Source organism: Protopterus annectens, chromosome 6.part0 (assembly GCF_019279795.1).
Source record: "Protopterus annectens isolate FY-2018-M chromosome 6.part0, PAN1.0, whole genome shotgun sequence".
Classification (NCBI taxonomy): domain Eukaryota; kingdom Metazoa; phylum Chordata; order Ceratodontiformes; family Protopteridae; genus Protopterus; species Protopterus annectens.
In genome coordinates, this window is record NC_056737.1 from 1548049647 (window position 1) to 1548064162 (window position 14516).

The 14516-nt window shown below is 38.2% G+C and overlaps 1 protein-coding gene across 1 annotated transcript in view; it reads left to right on the forward strand.

Annotated features, from left to right (window-relative positions):
• LOC122804000 (extended synaptotagmin-3-like) overlaps nt 1-14516 on the forward strand; it is a 1677117-nt gene that overhangs the window by 1562631 nt on the left and 99970 nt on the right. The window contains exon 18 of the mRNA XM_044073681.1: nt 8384-8489. Within this exon, the coding sequence (XP_043929616.1) occupies nt 8384-8489 (106 nt within the window). The remainder of the gene's footprint in view (nt 1-8383; nt 8490-14516) is intronic.

The following is a 14516-nucleotide window of genomic DNA, read 5'->3' on the forward strand; positions in this document are numbered from 1 at the left end:
ATATTTTCCAAAGGGGTGGTACATACTGTTCAGAGATAGAATGGTTGATTAGAACAGTTATAGGGTAAGCAATGGAAGGAGCTGCTAGTTGAAGAAAGTCACTAGGTAACTGGTCAACGGCTAGTGTGCACGGTTTTAATTTGGTGCTAAGAGTTTTAATGTAGGTGGTTTGAACTGGTTTTAGTTTGAATAGGGTAGTGTTTTTGTCAGGAGTCTGAGGTATGGTAGGAGTAGTACTGGGTGTGTAACTAAGTAGGGAGGTTATTGAGTTAATAAAGTGGGAGGTTATTGAGTTAATAAAGTGGGAGTTAAATTGAGTGGCGATGGACTCATTTTGGTTGGTCAGTGATGAGGCTGGGGTAGTGGGTTTTCCTGGGATGAGAAGTAGGTTTATTGTTTGCCAGAATCTTTTGGTATTTTAGTCTATTTGCATGGAAGTAGGGGGTTTTTGTCCTGTTTAATTAGTTTTTTAGCCTGATTTCTAAGTTGCTGGTAGGTAGTGAAGTTTTCTTTAGTTTTACTACTTTGATAGTGAGACCAGGCTCCTATCTCTTTGTTTTAGTAAATGAAGAGTGTCTTTTGATAATCAGGGAAGCTTGTTAGAGTTGGTGCATATTTTTCTTATGAGGGCTAGTTCATTAACTATCTGAAGGAAGGAGGTATTCAAGCACTGAACTGTGCTATCAAGTGGAAGATGTTTCAAAGGTGTCCAATCACATTTTAAAATTAGAGAGTTAAGTAAAGGACAGAAATGTTTTTTATTGCGAATGTAGCGAAAAGAAATATTGGAGAAATTCTGAAAATGCTTTCTAATCAAGTAGGTAGGGAAGTGATCACTTAGTGTGTCATGGAGACACCCAGCGTCATATGTAATATTGGGCCTGTTAGTTAATATCCAGTCTAGAGTGGATTGTTTCTTGGAGTGTTTGTCAGTGCATGTGGGGAGGTTGATTCTTTGGGAGAAATTATAAAGATTAATGAATTTTGTTAGGGGTATTAGAAAAGCAGGTGGTCCAATCAAGATTGAAGTCTTCTAGTATTATAGTTTCATGGGTGAAATTTGTAGAGGCCCATTCTAGGATGTTTTCTATATTTTGGAGATTTTTCCAGGGGCAGGTAGGTAGCTATTAAGATAATGGACTTGTGGTTAAGTTCAAGGCGTGCTATTAAATTTTCAAGGTTAGGGATATCAGATGGGGAAGTGTAAAGGTGTATCAAACTAAAATTTTCTTTAAATAGGATGGCACTACCACCTCCACGTTTAACTACTCATCAGTTCTATGCATACTATAGCCATTAGGAAGAAATTCTTCAGATCTGATGTGGGGCTTAAGCCAAGTTTTAGTAATGGCAAATATATCTGGGTTGTACAGTGCAATAGTAGCCTGAAATTCATGGACTTTGTTCATTAGGCTTCTTAGGTTGTCATTTATGATAAGCAAGTCAACATTACCTGTTTTTACTGGTAGACAGGAGCAGGGTGTGGGGTTAGGAGATATGTCAGTGTAATGGGTTGGAGGAAAGGGTTGGGCCTGGATTAGGATGGATATCACACTGAAGTTTGATGTGGGGAAGGCAATGGAGGGTAAGATGTTTCAGTTTGAAAAACAGACTGTGATAAATATATAAAGGGGTGTTAGAAATTTGGGCATAGTAATATGTAAGAGAGAAATGTAGAGTAGGGGAGGTGTTATAGAGGTATGGTTGAGATATAGATAGGTCTGACATGCTGGTGGTCATCAATTATGGACAATGTTGGAGAGTGATTTTCAGGGGAAAGATTAGATGGGAAGGAGGTAGCATGCAGGGCAAGCAGTAGCAGGGCTGATAGTACAGGGAGAGGTAAAGCATAGTTTATATGATACATTGTAGAGTAAGTGGATGGATGGTAATCTATTTCAAATGTTGCTAATAAAGTGTGAAAAAAAGAAGTGGAAAAAAGAAACAAATTAGAAAATAAGGGTAAGTAGGTACAGTTAGGGTAGAATGTGAGGAAGGACAATAGATGTGTTAGTTGGAGACGAGAAGTAGTAATAGGCAGAGAGTAGTGCGAGGAAGTATGGTGTACAGATTAGTATAGGGTTGGATGTTTGAGATATGAGGTGTGATTTGCTGCTTGTGGGGGGGTGTGGTTATAGAGGGGAGGGACTGGTTAGCTATAAGTTACAGGAGAATGGGGTGGGTGGGAATGGGGGTGGGGTAGAGTAGGGTTGTGGAGTGAACCTGAGTGTAGTGAGGGAGAACGGAGCGGGGCTAGACCGAGGGTGAGAAATCTGCACTGAGAGAGACAATCCATCACTCTCAGTAAAGATAAGAGAGAAGGGATAGGATTTATTGAGTAGATGAATAAAGAAAAGGAAAAATGACATAGAGAGAGTTGTAGGGAAGGGATGGGGAAACAAGAGAGAAAAAAATAAACAGGTAATGGAAAGACAAGTTTGTCAACAGTAAGACTGGGTGAGATTCAAGGGACTAGCAGTAATAAGCTATCAACCAGGTGCGTAGTAGGAGAAATAAGTGAAGGGATAAGAAAGAAACCAAAATGTTAGAGGGTAAACTAGGCAGTAGTTAGAACGAGTGGGGAGGGTTATCTTTAGGTGGAAAGAGATAGTAGAGAAAAAAGAAGCAAACTAAGAGACAGGAAAGTGTTCCTAGGGGACCTATCAAAGGTGGGCAAATGTTAGTTTGCTGGCATCCCTTACTATAAGTGAGAAACGCCAAGTTCAGAGCTTAATACCTGGAGTTCACAGCTAAATTGGTTGATGCAAAATGAACTGCACAATTAATATACATATACTGTTTGGAGTGGCTTTCTTCTAAGGTGGTGTTGGGTCCACAAATAGCTGGAGCAGCTGTTACTCAGCAAGATCCCAGTAGTCTCGGGGTTAATGCTCTGGGGCAGGAGGCTGGAAAATAGTATAAAGGGATATGCTGTTTAGAGTGGCTTTCTTCTAGGATGGTGTTGGGTCCACAAATAGCTGGAGCAGCTGTTACTCAGCAAGATCCCAGTAGTCTCGGGGTTAATGCTCTGGGGCAGGTGGCCGGAAAATAGTATAAAGGGCTAGTGTCTACACCCTTACAGACAAGGAATGCCTAGCAGAAGGGGATAACTACAGTTTGACTGAGCACTCAGGGAAAACCTGAGACTTTCTGCTCTACCACAGAAGCTGGAAGGAACAGACTGTTTTAATTTTATTAAAACACAGATGAACAACTAGACTTGTATTCCACAGCAGGAGTTGTTAATTCAAAGGGCACATTGTGTGCATGCTCCAAACCTGGCCAGAAGAAAGCAGCCTAAACCTTTAATAGTACACATGCAATCCTACCAGCAGAAGGAGTTAATTCTGACAACACTGTGACAGAAGGACAAAGTGCTGAAAGTGGTAGACAGTAGAGTGTCTGTGGAAAATTATTACTCACTGTACACCAGGAAGAAGAGGTGTACATTTATTCCAATAATCAGGAAATGTCGAGAAGCAGGTGTGAGATTCAAGCTGCTGTATCCAGCTATCTTCAGAATATTCTTTCACAGACAGACAAAATCATTTTTTAATACAGAGCATACTAAGGAGAAAATATAAAAGTTTGTCCAGCAACAAGCGGGCTGTGAAACAGAAGGAGATTCTTCTTCCTGTTCTTCTGGTAATAAAGACCACAAAGAGATTGTGCCATTGAAACCCTTTCCAGTGTTTCAACGGAAATTGCTTGAGAGAAAAAAAAAGTACAAGAGTTGATTAGAAGAACTGAGAGTACTTTGGAAAGGATAAAACCAGCAGTTCAGAAATTGACAAATGTGTGATTATAAAAAAAATGAATTACATTTGTGAAAACGAAAACCTGGAAATATTGGAGTTTTTTTTTACTTTGTTGGACTTGTAGAGGATTATAAAGCATATGCCCTAATTTATGTCATGAATGCTTAGGAAGAGGGGAAGAGGACGGAAAGAGTTAACTATAAGTAAAATAAACTTGTTCTTAACATTGTTATTTTCAAGTGTAATGGAGATACTAAAGTAAACAGGTGCCCCTGTTTTTTTTTTACTTTTCTCTTTCTCTTTGTTCAGTATTAAGAAATGTAGGCACAGCAATGTAAAAAAATAAAAAAGTCTGTTCAAAAGAGTGTGATACAAGAAAAAATAGTTGTTTCTTTTCACTCTTCCGTAGGGGAATGACTGCATTAAGGCTCTTGGATTTATCTAGTAACAAGTTTTAAGAGAAAGCAAATAAAGGAAAAAAACATTGAACATAATAAAGCTCTCCTATAGCAAATAAATACATCATTGTAGAAACAACTCTGCATCTGGTTCTCAAGTCTCCATGGAGACAGTCTGATAAAGAGTAATAAAAACATAATGCTACTTTCTTTTAATGTCTTTCTTCAATGGCTAGGAGATAATATTTTCTCATTCTGTGAGAGCAATAAAGGTACGACAAAACCAGACAACACTTAGTAGAAGCATAAACTGTATCATGCATCATACCATGGATAACCTTCCTTTTAGGTTAACCCAAGTCTATGAGTATGGCTCTCAGTTTGGGCAATTGTTCCTATTAGGAATGTAAAACCTCAGTATTTGAAGATGTATGTAGTTTTGTGTGTTAAGTTAATAGGTTTTATCGGGTGTATCGGGGGTGCATTTGTTTTTTGCTTGTGGGCTTTCAATAAAACAAAAAGTTTTGTAAGATGTGATACAGGCTCAAATGGATGTGACAAGAAACAGCTGTGTAAAAGGTCATCCTACCAAACATTCATTTTGTGCATTGTAATGCAAAAGCTGGAACTAGATACTTAACAAAAAGCTGTTATAAATAAAAGATGTGAATAATAACTTTTTAACACAATGACCCTTTCACTGCTATCTTTAAATGTTAATGGTCTCATGTATATATATATATATATATATATATATATATATATATATATATATATAATAGAGAGTAATGAACTATATTAAAAATGTACAGTGCAAATAGCTATGCTACAGGAGACCATTTAGAATTAAATGAACATGTGAATTTGATTTAAAAAAGGTTTTCAGGATGTTTTTTTCAGCGGAATACTGAAGACAAAGGAAAAGAAGAGTAATTGAATTAATTGCAAGTGGACCTCCAATAGTGATAGAACATGATGAAAAAATAATAAAGGTAGATATGTAATACTAAGGGGCTATTGACAAAGAAGGAGAATTATACTGGCATGTGTTTGTATTCCACCTAAAACTGCTATAATGGAGTTTAAGACAATTCTGGGAGAAATAATCAGTTTTCAGCAGAGAATATTACCTATAGGTGGGGACTGGAATTTGATGTGTAGCACGGATAATGTGTTGGGGGGGCAGAAGAGAAAACAAACAAGGGTAGATTTTTGAAGGAATTTATGAACATTTTTGGCATGGAAGATGTGATTTCAGTACTAGGAGTTCAGAGTGAATTTACATTTTTCCCCAAGATACAAAACTGGGCTAAGCTACACAGAACTTATTCACAGAAACGTGCATTTAATCGAAAGTACTATTTCAGATCACACGCCAATAATAACTACAATAAAAACACAGGCTAGTGAAATAAAAATGAGACAATAACACTTTCCCACTTATGTGTTGAAAAGAGAGAAATTTAAGAAATGGGTAGTGCAAATTATTTGGGAGTTATTAGAGAAGACAGAAATTTCTTCTGAAAATATAGCTAGGGAGAGGGATAAAATTAAAGTGAAGTTTAAAAATAGGGTAGAAATAAAAGAGAGATACGGTTCAAAAGCAACAAGAATTATTTATCAGGACTGACAAATATTAAAGTATTGTAGAATAGGGGAAATCTCACAGAACAAGAATAGGAGCAATTGTAGAATGCTAACCAGAATATAAAGCATTACCTCGGTAATATGCATGAGTTTAGAAAGATTGTTGTTAAGCAGCTGTTTTTTTATAACAATGCCAAAGCACCAAAACTTTTAGCACAAGGACTCAGGCAACAGTCTTAGGGAGGCTATAACAAGGAAGATGATAAGAAATCCTGTAGCGGCATTAAAATCAGTATTTCGGAAATTTTATGAAAGTCTGTATAAAGCAGAGAAATATGGAGATCAAGAAAAGGTACAAATGGAAATGTTTATAGAAGAATTACATATGCCAAGGTTAGAGGTAGATGAGGGTCAATTACTAATGGTTAGGATGGGAGGAAATGACATAAAAATGGTGATGTATAACCAGTCAACAGGGTTGTCCCCACGAATAGATGGTATTCCTGTGGAAGTTTGGAAGCTAGGAAGGAAAAAACTGATAAAAGATCTGGAAGCTTTTTTCTAAGAGTATTTAAGAGGAGGAGAAGCACCAACATCCTGGAAGAAAGTGGTGGTAGCTGTAGTACCTAAAGAGGGTAAAGACCCGTCAGATCCAACTTCATGCAGGCCTGTTTCAGTCCTAAACCATGATTGTAATGTGCTTGTGTGTAAGGGCTAAAAGAATGGCAAAGGTGATGCCAAAATTGATAAATATTGATTTTTTTTTGGTTTTGTGGAGGGAAGGTAACATTAAGAGAACATTGATGCCCCAGAGGGAAGCTGAATGTAAGAAAATACCACTGTTGGTGGGTCTTGATGCAGAGAAAGCATCTGGCAGAGTAAGCTGGGAATTTGAGCAAGCCAATGGAAGCATTTGCATTCCCTTATAAAATTATAAAGTTGATTAGGAGGATATATGGGGGATCAGAAGCAAAAATTAAAGTTGGTGGTTTCATCTCTGATCATTTGTGTTTGAGAAGAACCAGGCTGGGGTGTCCTTTTTTCTCTTTGTTATTTGCGCTCTGTTCAGAACCGTTGGCAAAGAAAATAAGACACTCAAAAATTCAAGGATATAATTGGTATGGTAGTCAAGAAAAGCTGGCTCTGTTTGCAGATTATATTATTTTATACCTGATAAAACCAGAAAAGGACATTTCGTTCTTGTTGGAACATTTTGAGGCAGTTTCACATTTTTTTTTAGGATACCAAATTAATGAAGCTAAAACAAAGGCAATGGGTGTAAATTATGTACCCAAACACAAATTGGTTCGGCAATATCCATATTTATGGGGACCTGATAAAATGAAGTACTTAGGAATATGGGTTAAAACGGATTCTGCTGAGGCAGCTAAGGATATGTGGGAAGAGACTAAACAAAAGGTAATATAAAATCTGAGAAGTTATAAACTGTGTTATATGGATATGGATAGCAAGATACAAGCAGTTGAAATGTTTTCAGTCCCTTTAGTTTTATACACAGGTCAGGCATATTTTATCAGCCATTGGAGAAGTTGTGGACAGCAGTTAATAAAGAGCTGAAGGATTTTATCTGGGAGGGGAAGACAGGCAAGGGTCAAGTGGGATAAGCTGATTCTTCCAGTTGAACAAGGCAGTTTGGGATTACCCAATTTGAAGGGGTATTTCAGAGCTAAATGGTTAAGGCTCATATACATAGCAGAAGCAGAAACCTATAATTCACTGTGGCAAAGAATGATGATGAAACTGGGGGGGGGGCTCCAGAAACAAGGAGAGCCTGGGATTAAGAAAAATAGCAATAACCATCCAGAATATTACATGCATAAAGCAGCCGAAAGTATTGAAGAACTAAACCAACATGGGCATGGAGAAAGGAGACTTTGCTGATAGAGATGACTGCATTTAAGGATACAGACAATAGGGGGGGGGTGGAATTTATTGGAGAAAACTGGTAAAATAACCAAGGTACTGGGAACAAATAATTAGAGAGGGAGAGGTAATAGAATGGGAAGAGGCCAAGAATTTATTTGGACTTCGGGATAGAGATTGCTTGGCTCCTACACCCAGAGAACAATGAACAGGTCATTGTGGAGAAGGATGTGGAGCCACTGGGCAAGACCCAGTGGAGGTGATGAGAAAGTATATCACTTCAGGAGAAGTACAACAACTGCAGCACTGCACCAGAAAGTATTCAGTAAGTAGTGACATAAACATTTTTGGAATCATTGCTGCTGTCTGTCAACAGCACTAAGCAATATTCTTCTCTCTCTCTCTCTCTCTCTTTTTTTTTTTTTTTTGCTGAATAACCCTATAATAAAGGCAGTTTGGATATTATGCAACAGATTTTCTGTTTTGCTTCCATTACTCCACTCCACCAAATGAGCAGACCATAGTTCAATACAACTGTGGCTACTACACGTCTAAATAAAAACATATGCATTTCAGGTCCTTTTTTTTGTTCAGCTTCCTTAATGAACCATTTTCTTAACAACAGAAGTGTGAGAAATGTGACATAAGAATCTAGTTATAGTTTTTGTAGGGATTTTTTCCTCCTGTTGTATTAATGTGTTTCATTACCTACTGGCCACCTCTTTCACAACTTTGCTGTTTCTGTGACACTGCCAGGTTTGAATTTCATATTTCCTTGGAGGAGGCCAAGAAGAGGAAGTTAGATATCGCAGTGAAAAACAACAAATCATTCACATCAAGTGAAAGAAAGGATCTTGGAAAAGTAAGTAGTGAGCATTAAGTTGAGAAAAAACTTACACGATAATGAAATATGTTTACTGCTCCTTGTTAGAAATGCATTCTTAAGATTATAACAATTACTTGTGTCAGTGCACATCTGTCAGATGAGCAGCTTGATAAAGTGTACATATTTGTAATAATTGATTTCTAACTGTAGGGCTAGAGAGGCTGACATCACTACATTCACATGCATGTCTGGTCAAGAATTAATTGCTGCTTACAAGAATGCACCAGTATCATGTTGCAGCAAATCTCAAGAAAGACAGCAACATTGTTGTCGAGTTGCAACAGACAGCTTATAATTTTCTTTTGGAACATTATATTCAACTTTAAGATGAGGTGCTTTAGGCAGGTATTGTATAGAGGACTTTCCTAGGCCCTAGAAACCATGGCAAAAAAAAAAACATTCATTACTTGCTAAAGACTCTCTAATATGTTTTGGACTATCAGTAAAATAGGTATTTTACCATGTCATCTTTTGTTCTTTTCATGCTGTCAAAAGGCCTAGTCATACCAAGTTACTGTTAGTGCTCTGCGCTTATGAGTTGTGTGATATGGACTCGTCTGTGAACACTGGCAGTAGTTTTGAAAATTATCTTGGACTTGGAAGAAAGTTACATTCGGGCACTGTCAGCTGAGTTACTCTCTGGAACTTTAGAAAATCGCATTAAATCTGGAAAACAGACTAGCTAACTGTTTTTTCCATGGTGAAGTATGCCTTGTCTCTGAGAAATGCCAGTAGAATTGTCATGCCTGTAGGGCACAGGTGAGCATGTATCTACTCAAATTTGTTTCCATATTTTTAAACATTTTCTCTGGATGTGGTGGTGAAATTGTTTTATTGGGTGCGCATTCTTAAGCTCCCGGGAACCAGTATTTCAGTACTGGTGCTGTTGTATCTACTTGAATAGTGATTTATTGATCATCCACTAGGGAGCAGGCGTGAGTGTGTCTGTCTGCACTCATGCACTGCCTTCATATGAGAGTGCTGTCTGTGCATGTCGCAGCTGAGGTGGCTGATAGATCAGACATATTATTGCTTATGTGTTGTTAAAAAGTAGAGGATCATTCCAGGCAAACATTCATTGGTCTGTTCCATTTCCATCCTTTACCAACCTAGCACTTCATCTTGTAGTAACATCCTGAGTAGCAAAACTGGAAATCAGTTTTCTTAACTTCTGCATGTCTTGTTGCAGAGTTACTCCACTAGGCTAAAAGTATGCCAGCTTTTTAAATTATTAGGTGACAGGGTGTGTGCATTCTTTGATACACAACACATTTAGATTTCCTTAACAAATATTAGTGTTACAAGCATTAAATTATGTGCATCGCTTTTAGATAGTTACAGTGATGATGACAGTGGACTTCATTAATAAACAGAGCCGTGTGCATGTTAGTATATGTGGGTGTGTCATATCTCTCCGTTGTCCAGAATTTCACCGAATGTCCAGATTTTTGCCTCATTTTTTGGTCTGTTCCTCATAAAATTTGTGGTTTTCTGGCAAATAATTGAAGATTGAAAACATCAAATAAAAAAAACTGAGTTTCAGACTTTAAATCCTTCAGAAAATACACAACAATGCAAATCATGTTATTGTAGGAACTTTAAGTTTCTAAGTGCCGTGTTTAAAATTGTCCCTGATTTTGGGCCTTTGTTTCCCCAGTTATTTCTGGCTTTGTCCAGAATTATTGAACTAATTTGTTGAGAGGGAATGCATATGCATGTGTCTCATTTGCACTTCAAGCCCTCATCTCATTTACTCTTGTTAAGTTCTACTAAATGTATTTTATTAATTTATTAACCAAGAAATCCACTAGGAATAAGCTTGCTTTTAGGAGTGACCAGAGAGCTGGATGTGGTTAAATGACTTGCTCAGAGTCGCACAGTATGCTAATGGAGGGTGAGTGAATCAAATCTTAACCTATAGAATGAAGTTCATTAGCAACTCATGTCCTTAACCTCTCTGCTAAATTGCTTAGATAATCAACATTACTTACTTGGATTTACTCAAAAGTAATTTGGCTATAGCTTTATATAGCTGTTCCTGTCTTAGTGGGGCAGCAGTGTCTGACATAGATGCACAGAAGGAAAGCTAGCTACCAGAACAGGATACTCCAGGTTGTGCCCCATCCTTTAGTCCAGTTTATACTCATGGTTCTCCTTTTATATGATGGGTTGCTTAATAAACTTTAGTCAGTGTTGGGAAGCATTAGCATAACATTTATGTCTGCTTGTCAAGATGTGTATTGCAGTGATCCAGTGTATGTTGCATTATATTTTAGTATATATCCAAATGCTGATCAAACAGTGATTTGAACTGCATAGGTCCAGTCACATGCATCTTGATAGCACCAAATCTGCATCAAAAAGATTTACTGTCGCAATGAGAGATGCAACACTCTGTACTTAAGAAGAGACAAGAGCCTTTTTACTCAACCAGACGTGTCTGTTAAATAGCCACATATACACTCACACACACTAAGAAATTCACCCTGTTCAAGGCTGTCCTTGTGGCCTAGAAGGAAGGATAAAACACTGACTGTGACCCAGATGACCTAAGTTTGACTAGTGGTTTGGGTGCTAGAAAAGATGGGAAGGGGAGTGTAAAATTGAGTGGCAATGGCAGATTCATCCCAGGAGGGTGGGTATCTTCCCGTCAGCAAATCACTACCATGCAAATGGAGGCTTGAGCAGCAGTGAAATGGCCTGGATTAGGGAATTTGGGTTGGCAATCCCAAACTGGTGACAGTAGACCCCATTAGCTTGAGGGTGGAAGTATCCATGTGCAAATGAGAGGGTATAGGATACCCTGTGGTGACACAGATGCTCATGCAAGCCACCAGAAAGGGGTTAGTGCCTTCCTTAGACATACCATCATTGTCAGGATGCTTTTGAGGGCACAAATCCACTTCTATGGCTGCCTTTATGACAGCTTCACTGATTGGGACTTTCCAGTGGTTGAGGAAATGAATGGTCTCAAACTTTTAGAAGAGAAACTTGATGGTTAGCAGACATGGAGAGTAGCAATCAGATAGAAAAATTCTTCTGTTTTGTCAAGTTAATTAAATGTATACTCAGCATACATGCTTAAAAAACAACTTCATCTTACCAATAATTTAAGCATAATGGCAAAGTAACTGATTTGCAGAAAAGTTCACTTGTTATGCCTCCACTGTATATTTGCAAAGAAAGGTGATCAACACATCTGGACACCAAGTCTTTTCTTGTGGTCACCAGGTTTTAGCATTTTGAGTTGCTTCCACTTTTTCTGGATACCTGCCGAATTAAGAGATTGATTGGGAGTCATCTGGGTCACAATAAATTAGGTGTTGAAGGACTGTGCATTTGTACTTGGGCTGGCTTTGTAGTTCCATGTAGATGCATTTGTAGTTCTGTTGCTGTTCTTTATTTTTGAGTAGAATGCAAAAATAATTTATGGCTTAAAGAATTGTACATACGGAGAGAAGGAACCGTTCTTTGCTTGAGAGCTAGCAAAGGATTGTCATTGGGGTGGCAAGGTTGGAGAGAGGTGCTTGGTTAAAAGACAGACGAGACAGAGAGAGTGGTCTTACAGTGCATGTTTTACAGGGACTCCAGAAAGGATGTGAGAGTTTTTCCTTCTTGGTTTTACTTGAGTAGGATGTGAGAGTTTTTCCTTCTTGGTTTTACTTGAGTGTTGCTAAGGCAGTATTTTTTGGTTTGGTGTACAGCACTAACACTCATAAGTTTAGATTACAAGGTTTGCAGCTTAAATTGTAGGGACTGAAAGGTGACCATCTGTTGTAAGCTAATATTTGTTTTTACAAAAATTCTAGTGCCATTGACCTAATCCATTGAATGCCTAGTGCAAGGTCTTATTTATATTCCATCCACACACAGATGGTTCAGTTTTCAGAGGTGGTTGTTAACAGTTGAAGGACATTAAGTATGAACCTCAAAACATTAAAAAATGCAAATCCGATTAGAGAGAGTATGTACTAACTCTGAAATTATAATATTGGCTACAGGTGTCTTACTACAGAGTGCCATAAACATCTTCAGTGTAGTAGTAACATATGGGCGGCCACAGTGGTGCAGTGGTTAGCATTGCTGCCTCACAGCAAGAGGTTCTCTGGTTCGATCCTCGGCTGGGGTGCCTTCTGTGCGGAGTCTGCATGTCCTCCCTGTGGTCGCGTGGGTTTCCTCCGGGTGCTCCGGTTTCCTCCCACATCCCAAAGACATGCTGCAGGTGGATTGGATACTCTAAATTGGCCCTAGGTGTGCGTGTGAGTGTGCCTTCTGTGGAAGGTTGGGCGCCGGGCTGGCAACTCGACACTGTAAAACTCCACTGCCATTCAATGTGCGGACAGGTGATCCGCTGTGGCGACCCCTAACTGGGATAAAGCCGAAAGAAGAAGAAGAAGTGTAGTAGTAACATATAACATATAAATTGATTGCATTATGGATGCAGAAGTGATAGTGGAAAGAAAATTGTCATAATACCAGTACATATTTTTGCTGTGTAAAAAAAGCTTCCGTTTTCATTCTTTTTCTTCCAGTACAGCATTTCCTCAGAAGGCTATGCTGTTGGTATTGTATTATCCACTATTTAAGAACATCACTTAGAAAGTTACTTGTGTACTGTCATGTAGTTATACCAGCTGTGACACTGAAATCAATTTCATTCCAGGAAATGTGATTTTGTTTTTCAATTTGACTTAAATGGCAGATAAAAAGTAAGAGCAAATATAAAATTAGAGTGATGAGTTGATTGTAGGGGAACTCATATGGTTTTCTAGTACTATAGTGACTCTTGGAAACCGTCTGCCCTTATTTTTCCTTTCTGGATGACAAATATTGTGCAGTTGTGATCTGAAGGACCATCTACAGAGGGTGGACATGGGAGAAATCCTTCCTTGTTCTTTAGGCTTAGACATTTAACTGTGTAGCTTCCTTGTGTTAAGGGAGAAATAGGCATGTTACCCTTAGGGGACATATCCTAATACCAGTGCCAGGCCAACTGCAGGCATTGTTTCCCACTACAGTGAACAGCAACGGGGTTGTAGCTAACTGTTCTGGTGCCCAGTGCTGTTCCCCAATCTGGCAAATCCGTCAACTCCAGGTTGAGGTGCTAAAAAAACGTCCTCTGCTAAGCGCATCAGTTCTAAAAAAAAATCTTAGTTTGTTTTAAACTGTAGCAAACTGCTTGCTACAGTTTATGCCACACATGGAGTGCTAAGTCCTTCAGTTCTGACAACAAATGCAATACTGGCATTTGAATGTTGATAATGCAACGAGGACCAATCAGCATCTGCTGCTCAGTCCCCCTAGTACTTTAAGTCCAAGAAAATGTGAGCAAGGAGGCAATGATCTAAAACAAAGAAAGGATCCATGATGTGAGGACAGATGGATTGCATTGCAGAAAGGATATGTTTAAGTGCAGAAGTTGTCTGTGATGCTCTTTTATCATTAAAACTGAATGTTACATTCAGGGGGGAAAAAACATACAACATAAATGCTTTTTTACATGTAATTCTAACAAGTGGTATATTTTGCCAGGTATTAAGTGCCGTCCTGCATTCTATATAGGAAAAACTAGCAGGAAACTAGGATGTAGAATATACGAGCATGTTACTGACATAAGGGATAAAAAAATGCTTTATATAGACACATTTGTTCCTTTAGTGACCACAAGTTTGAATTTTTAGTCTTGGAACAGATCAAAAATGATTTCAGAGGTTTTTATACTGACAATCACCTGAATAAATGTGAACTTAACTGGCAAATACTGTTTAATGCAATGAGTCCTCCAGCCTTAAATTACTCTGTCTCCATTAATTTTGTTTTAAGGTTAAAGCATTATGAAGTGTGAATTATTTAAGATTTATTGTTTCATTGATTGTGGAATGGCATTGTTTGTTTTACCTCATGTAATGCCCTTGGTTTTGTATTTTAATTGCATATTTTAAATGTGTAAGTAGTTCTGATGAAGTTCCATTAAGTTGTTGGAATGAAAGCACTCAACTTGTA